The sequence below is a fragment of the Cyprinus carpio genome, chromosome A24 (assembly GCF_018340385.1).
Source record: "Cyprinus carpio isolate SPL01 chromosome A24, ASM1834038v1, whole genome shotgun sequence".
In the NCBI taxonomy this organism is placed as follows: Eukaryota; Metazoa; Chordata; class Actinopteri; order Cypriniformes; family Cyprinidae; genus Cyprinus; species Cyprinus carpio.
In genome coordinates this window covers 5,958,793-5,974,831 of record NC_056595.1, presented here as the reverse complement: position 1 = coordinate 5,974,831, position 16,039 = coordinate 5,958,793, and the positions used below count along the sequence as shown (strand labels likewise).

The 16,039-nt window shown below is 36.0% G+C and overlaps 1 protein-coding gene across 1 annotated transcript; it reads left to right on the top strand.

Moving 5' to 3' along the window:
* The first annotated feature begins 829 nt into the window (after positions 1 to 829).
* On the top strand, positions 830 to 15,736 carry LOC109075831 (procollagen C-endopeptidase enhancer 2-like). Its single transcript, XM_042714084.1, has 10 exons — positions 830 to 1,031; positions 1,141 to 1,249; positions 6,872 to 7,127; positions 10,498 to 10,622; positions 10,873 to 11,009; positions 11,142 to 11,308; positions 12,654 to 12,737; positions 13,747 to 13,914; positions 15,099 to 15,124; positions 15,165 to 15,736. The coding sequence occupies exons 1-10, from the start codon at positions 961 to 963 to the stop codon at positions 15,267 to 15,269; spliced, it is 1,248 nt and encodes a 415-aa protein (XP_042570018.1). The 5' UTR covers positions 830 to 960; the 3' UTR covers positions 15,270 to 15,736.
* The last annotated feature ends 303 nt before the right edge of the window (positions 15,737 to 16,039 follow it).

Below are 16,039 nucleotides of genomic sequence, written 5' to 3'. Positions count from 1 at the left end.
GTATAAATACTCAGTATATGTTGACCCCACTAAACAACATCCTACTATTAACCTAATATTAAGTGTATTTGCTTGATATTTTATACCCTGATTCTGGTTTAGCTATGTTGTCTCCTCCTTGGAACTTTTTATTTTTCTCTCTTTTCTTTTTTCATTTTTCTGTTTCATCTTTGTAGCCTATGTAGAATGTTCAGTATCTGCATTTGAATGTTTCTGAATATGAATTTAAATGTTTATTCAATTAAAAGGTGAATAGTGGAATATTTTCAAACTTAGGCTACACATTAGGCTACATTTCTTAAATTATAAACCTTGCAACACACATGTATTGCACACCTAAATTATCTGTAAGACTGAATGAAAAATTTTAAGTTTAATCAATTGCGGAAAATTACTGAAAATTACTTATATAAAAAAGAGCCAACACATTTATGAGCAGATTTAAAGATTGATGAACTATTATAAAATCTAACTAGTGATATATTGAAAGATTTGAATAGACAAACGTAATTAAAGTGAATAATAAATTATGTAATTGCACAATTAAAACCACGAGGTGGCGCGTATAGTTAAAGCAAATAATGTATATTGTACAGTGAAATTAAACAAAAAAATATACATAAAAAAAATGAAACAAAATCATTAAAAAAATAGTACACAATTTTTATTTGCTTTTATTTAAAAATTTACTTTTACTTTAACCATATGTAGGCCTACTTGATTTTTATTTTATTTTATTTTTTTTACGGTTATTGTCTTTTTAATTAATAAAGATAAGGTAAATGAACCTGATCGCAGGTTTCAGCTGTCGTGTTGCTCCTCCTACAGAGCAGAACAGACGCTATATTGATCTGCTTCTGATCTGAAACTCTTCAGGACAGACGGAGCCCGATGATATCATTAATGCAGCTGGACGCAGACACGCGCACTGTCTGATCTGAACCACTGTCAGTTCTCACAATGATCTGCGGTGTCCCGATGGCCTGGGCTCTGCTGCTCGCGCTGCATGTGCGAGCTCAGACTCCAGACAGGTAAGTTTCTTCAGTCATGATGCACGCGCACTGAAAGCTCGTGTGTGACTGAGAAGAATGAATGCTGCATGGATGCAGGGGTTTATTTGTATTTCTTTCTCTTGTCTAGACAGACCTTCACTTGTGGTGGGAATATCACAGGAGAGTCGGGTGTTATTGGTAGTCAGGGTTATCCGGGCGTCTATCCGCCGAATTCCAGATGTGTGTGGAGAGTTACAGTAAGAGACACAAACTTATTTATCATGCATTCAGGTAGAACAGCCTAAATGTCGCCTGTAAATTACGTTTTGGGTCTAATAGATAAAACCATATTTAAATTTTCGGAAAGAAAATCAGTGCCTGGTAAAGAACTGTGAATTAGTTTTAGACTTAAATTTAAAAATTGAATACTGCAGCAAGAATAAAACAGGATGTGTTGTTGTCATGTAACACCAATCAGAAATCATCATGGCAGAGTTAACCAATCATCATGCAAATCTAATGACATTATATATGTAAAATTATACAAAAAGAAACATTAAACAATTTTAAAACAACCACAATGAATACAAACAAAAACACATGAGCATGTCATACTAGGTACCAGATTTTTACCAGCTGAATAGAAACTATCAAATCTAACATTTGTGAACATTGATTTGTTTTTATTCCACCATGTGGGTGTACTGTTTCTGTGGGTTGTTATTTAGTGCACTGGTAGAGCTGGGTAGAACTGATTACATGTGATCTGGATTACAATCAGATTCCAAACATGAAGTAATTGTAATTAGATTAAATTCCATTTTAAAATTCTCATAATCAGAACATAGTTACTTTTTTATTGTTTGCATTATTATATATTATTCAGATAATAGCAGTAAATTATTAATAATTCCATCTTTTAAATGTTCTAAAATACAAACCCGATTCCAAAAAAGTTGGGACACTGTACAAATTGTGAGTAAAAAAAAAGGAATGGAATAATTTACAAATCTCATAAACTTATATTTTATTCACAATAGAATATAGATAACATATCAAATGTTGAAAGTGAGAAATTTTGAAATGTCATGCCAAATATTGTCTCATTTTGGATTTCATGAGAGCTACACATTCCAAAAAAGTTGGGACAGGTAGCAATAAGAGGCTTGAAAAGTTAAATGTACATATAAGGAAACAGCTGGAGAACCAATTTGCAACTTATTAGGTCAACTGGCAACATGATTGGGTATAAAAAGAGCCTCTCAGAGTGGCAGTGTCTCGCAGAAGTCAAGATGGGCAGAGGATCACCAATTCCCCAAATGCTGCGGCGAAAAAATAGTGGAGCAATACCAGAAAGAAGTTTATCAGAGAAAAACTGCAAAGAGTTTGAAGTTATCATCATCTACAGTGCATAATATCATCCAAAGATTCAGAGAATCTGGAACAATCTCTGTGCGTACGGGTCAAGGCCGGAAAACCATACTAAATATCACCCAGTATGTTACTGATTTACAAAAATCAGTTCAGGTTTAAGAAGTCTTTCAACAACTGATGAACGCATTCAATTTTGATTTGAATTATCACTGAGTAGGTTACTGAACCATGTATTAGTATGTCTTCGGAAGGCCTTTGTCTTTCAACACACATTAAAATGCAAAATTTCACATTATTTCTAATTTACATGTAATGCAGAAATTCCCAATTATTTATTTTTATTTTTATTTTTTGACATTTGAACCTTATTCACCTAATAAGTACCCCTGAGATTTTAAAATAAATATTTTAATAATTAAGTATCACATTTGCTTTTTCATTGTTCTCTGACATTGGTTCATGATAATATAACATTCAGGTAAAAAAAAAAAAACAAAAAAAAAAATCTCTCTCTCTATCTCTCTCTCTCTCTCTCTCTCCTATATATATATATATATATATATAGATATTAGTATATATATATATCATATTTAGTATTTTACAATTTTATTTTAAAATGATTTATTTAAATTTTTAATTTGTATGGTTTAATTAATCATTAGCTTTTCAATAAAGTCACAAACCCCAGTTTGGTAAACCATGGTCCAAGTCAGGTATGGAAAAAAGAAAGCAGAGTATGGGAAAATATTTGCATTTCCGGACTTTTGCCCCACTTTTTTTTTTTTTTTTTTTTTTTTTTTTTATGATAGAAATTGAATAATTTAATGAAAATAAGTTTATCATACAAGAAGTGGCAGCTGTTTAGTGATTCTATATTCACTTTCAAAAACGACCACTTCACCATTATCAATTTTCACTTTCTTCATAATACATTCTTAGCACCATACTACAATATACTACATATATACCCAATACATATATTCTCAATTACCATAAAAAAAAAAAAAAAAAACCTCACTTTTATGTGCGCACGAGAAACCATTACACTTAGCATGTAGCAATGCATACTGAGCCACCTATTGTGCCATCAGCCCATTTCGCGGTGGGGTTTTTTGGCCGCCACAGAATATGCGTTAAAGAGACCTAAGGCCTTGAAATATGCCATACTGACACAATTTGTCTTTTTTTTTATGGACCCTTGAACTTGGTAAATAGGACAATGCACACAGCCATATTATGCCATCAGCCCATTTCATGTCATGGTTTTTCCGCCGCCGCAGAGGTTAAATTGGACATTAGGCCTTGGTATTAGAGGTACTACTATAAATTTTGAGCAAGTAGATCTCTATCAATTCATTTGCATCCATGTTCTTGCTTTATTTATAGCAAGATGGCAATGATGCACAAAGGAAATGGGTTATATAAAACTAGAAATTGTGTAAGCATGAAATTTAAATTAAAAAAACAAAAAAACAAATAGAACAAAATATATATAACTTGAATTAAGAAACTAAACAAGGTAACTGTGTAGGGCAAGCAAGCTACTGCCAAACCAACAGGGGCAGGTTTATGCAGGAAAGCCCCGCTTTTTCAAATGTGAACATCTAAAATGAATAAATAATAATAATGAATAATATTTTTTCACAGATTCTGTGTTGTGTATTTTCTGGTAATCAAATAAACATGCAGAACATGAGGATTCATATTTAAAATAGTTGTTTGCAGTTTAATATTCACAGACACTAGTCTATATCGCAATTTGATTTAAGTGTAAAAAAAATAAGACAAATTCCATGAAATTCCGCATTATACAGTAAATTCAGTTTTTATGAATGGATTCTGCGATTCCGTCTGCCACATCCACAAAACAAAAATCACAAACCCATACTAAAAACGAGTATGATAAGCTCACTGTGAGAGTAAAAGACGGGGACATTGTTTCATAACTTTATAGCATTGAGTCTTACCAACTAGGTGACAACGTAGTGTTAAATCCCCATTCAACAATCTCAAGCCACCACTGCACTGCCGTTTATTGGACTGCAGAGAGATACTAACTTTTCAATCCGCTACGTTACTGACTGTACTGACAAACTATGCTGACACACCATGTCTACACTGGACACGACAAAGCGACCATTGAAAATCATTTGTACTTTGTGTCAGTATGTCATAAATAGAACGAGGCATCAGTTTACTGTCAGGATTTGTCGTGTCGCATCGTGTCGACAGCATCACTGATTATAATGGGTTCTATTGTATTATGTCGCACCGCTCACGTTCTGTGTAGACACTCAGTTAGGAAATGTGATGTGACCGATGTGATAAGCATGAGTTCTGGGCCACGGCATGGCCAGTATAAACACAAGCACTGACTGAGTGGCCGTGATCAGCTCCGGTGGCCGTTTAGCTGTATGCACTGCAGAAGTGTGGTGTGATACGCAGATCAGCAGTAACGCCAATGAATCTGCTGTTTAAAATGTACCATCCATTCATCATATCATCATGCAAAACTAAGAATTAGAATCATCATAATGTCACGATCAAAAGTAGGTGCGGTGGATGGCGGGGGGATAATTTATTTGAAGTAGCGGACTCGATGTAGTTTGAGCTCATCTGCGCATCTCTACACTGACCTGAGTTGCCAGTAGCAAACAATGGCACTCTGCTGGACAAACTAAGTAATTACACCATTTAGAAGCATTTCATCTGCGTTATGTGTTCTGTAAAAAAAAGAAAAAATCATATTAGCAGCATATTCACCAATACCGGTATATCTCATATCGGCAAAACGATATGTTGGTGGGTCTCTACAAAAATCTACTGAGAGGTTTGGAAATTTGAGTCTGGAAAAGTATGGAATTTTAAAATGGAAAATGTGTAGGAACCCTGTAATTACAATGAATAGAATATATTTTCTTACTCTTTGTATTTTTATATCAGAATGGTACAAGATTGTCCTATTTAAATCAATGTGATAAACAGATTAGGTCAAAAGTAATCTAAAAGTAATCAAAAATAGTCTGATTATATTAGCTAAAATGTGTAATGTAATGGATTACATTTCTAACTACAACTGTCATGTAATTTGGAATTGGTAACAGACTACAATTTGTAACTAATCTACCCAGCACTGTCCACGGGTTGGATCGATAGTGTGAGGGAAAAAACCATAGAAAAAAACGTGATTGGGCTAGTTTTGATAAGCAGTTGAGATGGTTTTGTTTTGTAGACCTGGCAACCCTGAATCCATCAGCAGTACACTCTCGGAAAAAAAGGTACAAAACCTGTCACTGGGGCAGTACCCTTTCAAAAGGTACCAAATGTGTGATTTCAGTACTGATATACATGGTAGTGTCTACCTTTAAGGTACCAATATGTGCCCTTTAGGGGTAAATAAGGTAAAAAGTTTTACCTTTTATAAAAAGGTACTGCATCAATGACAGCTTTTGTACCTTTTTTTTCTTTCTTAAAGTGATATATGTCCAGGAATGTATCCATACACACCTGCATTCATAAATAGCATGCTTTATCTACAGATCTTCTTCACTGAATAAAGTACATACTGCAAAAATTTGTCAATGAAACTTTAATCTTAAAAAGTTTGTAAACAACAAAAACAGATAACACAGGCTGAATTTCTCAGTTGTTAAAGTTTGAATGTGTCTGTATGTCAAGTGTTGAAATGGGTAAAGTAAAATGTATTATTTAAAAACTGTGTGATTCACATGTACTGCAATGATGATGCAATAGAAAGTCATGGCAAGACTCAGTATGTGTGTGCTTTTGTTCTGTGTTTGGTTTGGCTGCTGGCCATTACATCCTTGTGGCAACTCCTGACTCATTCTACCATTTTATTGCATTGCTATCATTGCAAATAAGAACCTCAGTTTGTGACTTGTCTGACTAAGAGGGGTTTTCCACTTTCCACTATTTTAGTAATCTTAATTATGTCGCATAATGTTTTCCATGTTGCCACTGCAAAATATATACTATTATGTATTGGAATAGGAAGTATTTTTCAGTTTTCTTAGCCATGAACTATAAACCATCCAGCTCTGATATGAATCACAACATTGCAAACATAGTAATTTGAAAAATACAAAGAAATTGAAAAAAAAAAAAATTAAAAAAAAAATTGTCATGATTTATGCTGCAGTAACACTAGACATTACATTTTTACAGACATCACAAAGGTCATAATAGGACATCAGACTCTGCTATGTCATTAAAAACATAATTCAACATAATCAAAAATGTAAAAATATGTAGTCTACTCCTCTTGCTACAATCCTACAGATTTAAAAATTCTGTACTGTCATCTAGGTGGTCACACCTTGACATATCTTTATCATTTCCTGTCTCCTGTCTGGGAATTATGTAATCAAAACAGAAATTTCAGAACAATATACAGTAAATGGATGACTATAAAGTCTGCCAGATGTTTGTTAGCAGAAGTGCATTCTGATCTAGTTGTGTCTCAATATGACGTCTGCTTCTTTCAGGTTCCAGAGGGCAAAGTGGTGGTCCTCTCATTTCGTTTACTAGACTTAGAAAGTGACAACCTGTGCCGGTATGATTATGTGGATGTTTATAGCGGCCATGCCAATGGACAGCGTCTCGGCCGCTTCTGTGGGACATTCAGGCCAGGAGACCTTGTTTCTACAAATAACAAAATGCTCATACAGATGGTATCGGATGCCAATACTGCTGGCAGTGGTTTCTTGGCCGTGTACTCTGCTGCCAACCCAAATGAACGAGGTAAGATCATCATAAAAATGGACCATAAAATTGGCAGCTAATATGATTGACTTGCTGTGTTCAACTCTGCAGAGCCAAAAGGAGATTAGTAGATGTTTTAAGATTCAATTTATAAACAGTTTACCATCATACTTCCCTTGTATACTTGCATCCAAAATGATCCATGTTTCCATCCATAAATTCAGATGTTTTTAGGCATGGATTGTTTTTAAGAGGGCAAAGGTCAACTTTAAAGAGCATTTAAGAGCTATCTGACAGTTCCTAAAGAAGTCAGAGGTCAATATACACTCACTGGACACTTTATTAGGTACACCTTGCTAGTACTTTTGCCTTCAGAACTGCCTTAATTCTTCGTGGCATAGATTCAACAAGGTGTTGGAATCATTCCTCAGAGATTTTGGTCCATATTGATGTGATAGCATCACGCAGTTGCTGAAGATTTGTCGGCTGCACATCCATGATGCGAATCTCCTGTTTCACCACATCCTAAAGCTGCTCTATTGGGTTGAGATCTGGTGACTGTGGAGGCTTCTGAGTAAAGTGAACTCATTGTCATGTTCAAGAAAACAGTCTGAGATGATTTGAGCTTTGTGACATGGTGCATTACCCTGCTGGAAGCAGCCATCAGAAGATGGGTACACTGTAGACATAAAGGGATGGACATGGTCAGTAACAGTTGGCTCAATTGGTACTAAGGGGCCCGAAGTCTGCCAAGAAAATATCCCCCACACTATTACACCACCACCAGCAGCCTGAACCTCTGAGACAAGGCATGATGGATCCATGCTTTCATGTTCTTTATGCCAAATTCTGACCCTACCATCTGAATGCCGCAGCAGAAATCGAGACTCATCAGACCAGGCAACATTTTTCCAATCTTCTATTGTCCAGTTTTGGTGAGCCTGTGTGAATTGTAGCCTCCGTTTCCTGTTCTTAGCTGACAGGAGCGTCACCTGGTGTGGTCTTCTGCTGCTGTAGCTCATCTGCTTCAGGGTTCAACGTGTTGTGCATTCAGAAATGGTATTCTGCATACCTTGGTTGTATTTGAGTTACTTTTCCCTTTCTATCATCTCTAACCAGTCTTCCCATTCTCCTCTGACATCAACAAGGCATTTTCGTCCACTCAACTGCCGCTCACTGGAGATTTTTTCTTTTTTGGACCATTCTCTGTAAACCCTAGAGATGGTTGTGCGTGAAGATCCCAGTAGATCAGCAGTTTTTGAAATACTCAGACCAGCCCATCGGGCACCAACAACCATTCCACGTTCAAAGTCACTTAAATCCCCTTTCGTCCCCATTCTGATGCTCGGTTTGAACAAGTCGTCTTCACCACATCTTCACCACTAGATGCCTAAATGCTGCCATGTGATTGGCTGATTAGCAATTTATGTTACCAAGCAACTTAACAGGTGTACCTAATAAAGTGGCCGGTGAGTGTAATGCTTGAGAAGGAAAATGGATCTTTAAGATAAACAGTTTCCGTATAGTAAATCACTAAAAGTTCTTGTCAATTCACACAAAAAGGAAGAATCGGGTTTTAATTTCACTAGTGAAACGTAAAGGGGTTTTGTCTGCAGGGTCTGACAGTTGATTTAGACCACTCTGGAGGAGCTAAACGCTGGAGAACATTACTCTGTATTTCATGGCTTGATGTGGAATTTCTCACAGATAGTTTTCCAGTTATTCAGTGATTGGTCAGACCCCCAGAGGCCATCTTGCTCACTTAGTAACTGTATAAGCAACGAGAGATCTACTTGGCCAGAGCAGGGCAGCTGGAATTGTAATGATTTAGAGTGTGTCTCTGTTTTTTGTCCATCACAAGTTAATGGACAGCTGTTGTGTGTTGGTAACAATGGAAGCTTGCAGTCACAAAATCATGATCACAGATGTTATCAGGTTTTGGTTTTGTGGAAAAGCTGCATCAGTGCTTACTAGTTTGGTTACCCGTTATTATTTTCACATTAATTTCATGACAATTAAAGGATAGTTTGGCGATTTTCAACCAGATTTGCATTGTTAAGAATGTCGCTACTTGGTAGTATGTGTAAATGATGTGTATTCATTCTCTGTGTTCCCTGCATCCAGATATCCCTGTTTATTTGTCAACAAAAATGCATAATTTTGCATCATCAGGTGGACTTTTGACAGCCCCAGGGCTTTTGTTAAAGGGGTCATATGATGAGATTTCAAGTTTTCCTTTCTCTTTGGACTGTTACAAGCTGTTCGTGAATAGACAAGATCCCTAAAGTTGCAAAGATTAAAGTCTGGCGAAGAGATGTTCTTAATAAAAGTTTAGACTCATTCACGGCCTCCTAAAATGCCTCTTTTAAACACGCCCCCACAAGTCTACGTCATGATGTGGGAAGATTTGCATAACGCCGTCCAAATGGTCACAGAAAGAAGGCGTAACTTTGATTCGTGCTGTTGCCGCCAGTGCCATGTTGTGGAGATCCTGTTTCATTGTGAAAGTGAAAATACTTTGTTTGGTCTTTCAAAAGAGGACAAAACTAGAAATCAGTAGTTAAGTTGTATTTACAACACTGTTCCAGAGCAGTTCAACCCAAATATTCAGATGTGTGCTGCGCATTTTATGGAGGACTGTTTCCTGATCCTGGGAGAGAAGACTACAATGCCGGCGCTTCTGACTCACAGTCTATAAGTACGTTTACATATGTAAAGGATTTGCCGCTGATGATTCAAACGTGAGTTTAGAACAGTGTAGAGTAGCGCTTGTTGTTTGTCGTTTCTCCGATCACAAATGCAGACATGGTTTTATGTTTACATGGCACGATGCAACGCAACGTGTAAAAAGACAGTATAAGTCATTATAATCAGTAATTATGTCCCCACTGGATGCAACAAATGCCTAGATTGTAATGGGTTTTATTATATTTGTCTTGTCACGCCAGTGTTCGGGACGCACATCACATGTTAAGGGGCATAGCATTTCCATCACACGCTTGAGGCATTTGGCCAATCGCAATGCTCTGGATAGCTGGCCAATCAGAGCACACTGCGCTTTTCAGACTGATGAGCTTTGCACAAATCAATGCACAGTGCTTTTGAATCCCACATTCAGTGCTAGAAGCAGCATCTGGGAAGAGTCTCAGACGTGTGGAAAGATTAAGGCTGGAACGGTACATGAACTTCCTTCGTACTGCACATTTAAAAGCACCACGCTCATGACAAGACTGTAGGGAAATACGTTTTAAAGCCCAGTGTATATGATTCTGTGCAATTATCTCATGCATTCCTATTAATTAGGGGTAATCAACCTCACGCTGGATGCTCGGTGTATATTTAGTGTTCCTCTTATGGAATTTAAAAGAGGAAACATTTTGTAAACTCCTGTCTGAATGGATGTTTACAGGAGATCAGTACTGTGGTGGGAGATTAATGAAGCGGTCAGGAACCTTCAAGACCCCTAACTGGCCAGAGAAAGACTATCCTGCTGGAGTCACATGTTCTTGGCATATGGTAGCACCGAAGAACCAGGTGGACTCATTTATTCACTCCATATTACAATTTCAATTGTTTTTAGTGGATTATTTATCCTTAACTTGTCTACATAAAGGAATGATACCTCAAAATGTCCTGAGCAATTATTTTTCAAAGCTTTTAACTTGATGTGTGAAGAAGTCCCAGCTTTGCAAATACCGCTGATTTAAAGTGTGATGTGATCATTATTGCAGATATTCCTTCTGTGTGATCTGCATATAGCTAAAATAGTTGTTCTTTTTTACAGATTATAGAGGTGAAGTTTGAGAAGTTTGATGTGGAGAGGGACTACTACTGCCGTTATGATCACGTAGCAATTTTTAATGGTGGAGAAATCAATGATGCTAAAAGAATTGGGAAATACTGTGGTGATAGCCCACCAGCGTATGTATCATATATGTTATATCCATCATATTAATTCAGTCATTTGCTCTATATTCATCAGTAGATAAGCCTGTAGATGTTAGCAGTACTTCTTTAGTTGGATTTTACATTCTGTGTATCTCTCTGCTTTAGACCCGTGTTCTCAGAGGGGAATCAGCTCTTCATTCAGTTCCTCTCAGATCTCAGTTTAACAGCGGATGGCTTTATTGCTCATTACAGATTTAGACCCAAGAAGTTTCCCTCCACAACCGTTCCACCAACCACGACAGCACCACCCACCACCACCACCAGACCTATACGTAAGTACATTCACAAAACCTGCTGCTGAGGGCTATTCTCCCTAATCATACTGTATGTAGTTGGTGAGTTTAATGTTAGCCTACATTACAGGGGTTGCCTTTTGGTTAAAAGTCCATGACTACTCACTCATTAAACATCACTATTGAAAAGGCCAACTTCAACGTCCCCAACTTGAATTTAAATGCTACCATGTTTAATGTAATTTTTCCTTTTTTTCTTCTTTTTTTTTCATGTTTAAATTTTTTTGGATTCCTCTTTTTCTCTTTGAATTGTTATGAATTCTGTTTTTAATGGTTAAATTAAATTTTAGTAATTAAAAAGTGTGTCTAATAAATTTAAATAATGGAACTTACACTACAATTTAACAACGTTTTAAAATCTTAACAGACATTTAATTGTTATAAATTAAATGTTTTATAAAATATATTTATTTATAAAATGTAATGTTTTTTTTCCCTCAAATCCTAATCATTTTCCCCAAATTCTGTTTTGTTTCTTTGTCTTTTTTCCATTTTAATGGTTTATTTAAAGTTTAATAATGAAAAAGCATGTCTAATCAATTAATTTCATAAAACTTTAACTATTTATTCAATTATTAATTATTATTATTATTATTATTATTTTACCATAATTAGGCCCTGTGAAATGTTTTATTGTCCAATCAACCTATTAAAATGACTTAAAAGACTGGAATGAGTATGCTGAAAATAAGAATTAATTACAATTTGAAATATATTGAAATAGAAAACTGTTTTTTAAAACAGTATTACATTTCACAATATTAAAATTTTAATGTACTTTTGATAATATAAATGCAGCCTTGGGGAGCAAAAGAGACGTCTTTCAGAAACATTTAAAAATCTTACAGACCCCACGCTTTGTAAGCTGAATACAGTATATGTTTCCAGAAATTACCACCTGGACAAAATAAAAAATGATTTCTAAATAGTGTTAAATGGAGCTTGAAGTACAACACTGCTACAGTATGAATGGATTTAATTTGACAAATGATTTAATGAGTAAGTTTCTTGCCCATGCATGAAAACCTAAGCAGAGAAGAATTTGGAATATGTACTGGTATTATTAGGTGAGAATTATTTGGTCCATATTATTATTTATTTTTTATCATATAGAGGAATTCCAGCCAATTTTACATCCATTTCTTCTTTGATATCATCTTTATCCAATTTCTGAAGCTTGCATTTAATCCAGACTTTATCACTTTTTGCATGTAACTACTAAAAGACAATCTCTGCTGGCTCAGAGTCAGTAAGCTACAGTAAAACTATTTTTTGAAGGTTATTTATTTTTTATTTTTTTTGCTATCTCTGTTCTCCTCTCCAGCTTTGAAGTATTCTGCTGCGCTGTGTCAACAGAAATGCAAACGGAAGGGAACCCCTGAGAGCCACTACTGTTCCAGCAACTTTGGTAAGAGAAGCACTCTGCGGTTGATACTAACTTTTTTGCTGACACATGAAGACACACACACACACACACACACAAACACAGGTGCAAAGTGAGGTGGGACCTTGTAGGTGGGGGGCATCAGAGTAAATGGAAACAAGCACCAATTGTTCACATTTTGTCTATAATCTAAAAGTGGTATGCTTGCCTGCTAGTTCGTGTCAGTGTGTTTCAAAGATTTCTTGAGCATTTTTGCCATCAGCACAGTGGATCTGTGTGTGGGATACAGTGCTCTAGTGTAAATAGACTGCAGTGGACTGTGGGTAAACGGTTGGTAAATACTTTTGTTCAAATAGTAGACATAAGCCATATTTAACATTTTCCAAATATACTAGTTTGATTCTGCTGCTTCTACTTCTTGGAAGGAGTTTAGTTTAGTCCATTTCCACCACTCAATAAAAAATAAAACAATGTAATTGCGACTTTTTATCTCACAATTCTGACCTTTTTTCTCACATGATATAAACTTGCATTTGTGATTTATAAAGTCAGAAATGCTTTATAGAAACTCACATTCTGAGAAGTAAAGTCGAGATTTAAACTCGCAATGGTAAGGAAAAAAAGTCAAAAATAGGGGGAAAATTACTGACTTTGTAACTCAAAATTCCAAAATTCCCACATTCCCAAAAAAAAAAAAAAAAAAAATTTCAAGGTGTAAACAAGCAATAAATTAGAAATTCTGACTTTATAACTCGCAATTTCAAATTTAAATCTCGCAATTCAGAGAAAAAAAAAAAACTGAATTGTGGGAAAAAAAAGTTGTGTAAAAGTTGCAATTACGTTTTATTTTTTATTCAGTGGCGGAAACAGGCTTCCATAGTTTAGTTTATTTGAAGTAAAAAGTATTGAAATTAAGAAAAGCTCCCTAATAAAGACAAAACTTTTGTCAAAGCCGGAATTTTGGTATAGATCTGAGCAATTCAAGTAATTAAAATTAGTCTCTAAAGCTTTTTTTTTTTTTTTTACCTATTAGTGATCACTGGAACCGTCATCTCCGCTGTAATGCGGGGAGGTAGCATGTACGCCACCATCTCCATAATTAATGTCTACAAGGAAGGTAACCTTGCTATCCAGCAGGCTGGCAAAACCATGAGCACAAAGATTGTCATCCTTTGCAAGAAGTGTCCCTACATCAGACGGGGTGAGTGCCTTCCTCAGCTTTGGTAAATGGTAACACTAACATGGTGGACAGTTTTATCTGCCTCGCAGAGCTGCTGAAGCACATCATTGTAACCTCTCATACTGAATGCATAATTGTGTTCCTGTTAGTAATGCTTGTTTGTTTTTCAGTGTGTAAAAATAAGGAAATATTTCAGGTTATTTTCCACTTCATTTCTGAGAACAGCATCTGTAACATGATGTCAGTTACCACAGACTGAAATAGCTTCCAACAGGTTTTCTGTGAACTCAACTGTGAGCTATGTTTGAGTAAGATTACAAAAACAAATGTTCCACAAATGTTTGCTAAACAAAGATTGCCTTGCTATATTTTGGTTATGAAAAAAACTTACAAAATCTTCCCAATTCAAGCAGCTAGTTGCTCTTAAAGGTGCAATCAGTAGTATGGTGTTAATTTAACTCTTTCCCCCCCTTTGAAGGAATTTTTAGGCTTCCCGTGTTTTCACTGTTATACGGTAGGGGGCGCTATTACACATCTTCTGAAAGGGTACAAAATCTCTGGATCAAAACACAGGTGAATAAGAAGAAGAAGAAACAATTGATTGCATATTTAAGCAGATGCATATGTAAAATAATGTGATCGTCAAACATCAAACAGCATACAAATCAAAAGTGCATAACGTTACTGAACTAAATATCAACCCAGGAAGTGGTGTAAGACTGTACAAGCTTTGGAGGTGTTGATGGAAACTATCTGCTAATGTTCCGATCATCGTTCTGAATCTGATCTGGAGGTAGTTTTTGACAAAAACACAATTTTCTCAGCTTTTTTTGTTCAAAAAATGCTGGTGGGGCTAGCAACTTAAAACAATTAAAATAACACTGCCAGTAAAAGAGTTAAAAAGTTGTACAACATGAGACTGAGTACGGTAAATAATGGTAAAATGTTCATTTTTGGGTCAACGGTTCCATTTAATTTGTTCCATTAGGTTAGTTGTGCATTAAGCAGCCCATTAAATAGTGCTTGGTAACAGTGAAGTTAGCAGCCTGACCCACTGTCAAAGTGTGTTTTTATGAAAAAACCGTGTGTTTATACGGTATATAAACATATGGAGTGGATAGTGCGAGTGAAGCCCCAAGAGCCCTTTCTGAATATCTCTGCCGTTCCGTCACTGCGTTCAGGTTTTTTCTGTGTGGTGTCGCTAGGTTTGAACTACATCTTCATGGGCCAGGCAGATGTTGTTCTGTAAATGGTTTCACAGAGAGGGCCAGGCAGATGAGGAGGGTCGTGGAATGATCGCGCCCCATCATTTCATCATGGCTTTCAAGGCTAAGAACCAGAGGGCCTTCAACATGCTGAAGAACAAACACTGCTGAGCTCTTACAGACAATCTTTGGTCTCAAAATCCACACATGGATTTTCAGATTTTCCCTGCATGTCCCAATTTCCTCCATTGCCCTCTCCGGAGGAGGCAGAGGACTGTTGAAGTACAAGGAACACGCCTGGTTGGGCTGTCTTGGTTGCTACTTCTCTTCTGACTGTTGTGATTAGCATGAAAATGGCAGTAAGAGCAAAAGTAGTAAGACATGACAGGTGAAGAAAGTATATAAAGATCAAGATGATAGTGTTTTGAATGGCACAGTTTACAAGATATTTCTAGATTTATGATCAATTAAAAAGTTAGAGAAGCTTTGTTGCTGATGTCTTAAAGGCAATAAACTAGTAGCACACCTTTGAAATCATGCTGGATATGTTACATTTTGTCTGTAAAATATTTTCACAGAAATGGATTACTAGTGGTGAATGTTTAGTTATAAATGATTTGTTTTATGAAAGAAAAATAAAGGTCATTATCAGTTAAGTCTTCATATTTTATTTGGTATTTGTGTTTTTGGAAATGCATTGCATTTTTGTCTCCAGAATCAAATTTTAGCTGATTACAATGAAGATTTAAAGTAGGTTTTCAGAGTTCAAAATATGCAGGTGGTTCACATGGTCATGTCAGGACATCTGTTTCTAAAATTGCCTAAGGCTCAGAGTGCTTGACTATGAAGGGCACTATTAACATTTAACTCCTTAGTAAACTCTTAAAAGGTCCATATTCTACAATCATTTTCAGGTTTATGTTTTAAGTGTTTCTTTTCAG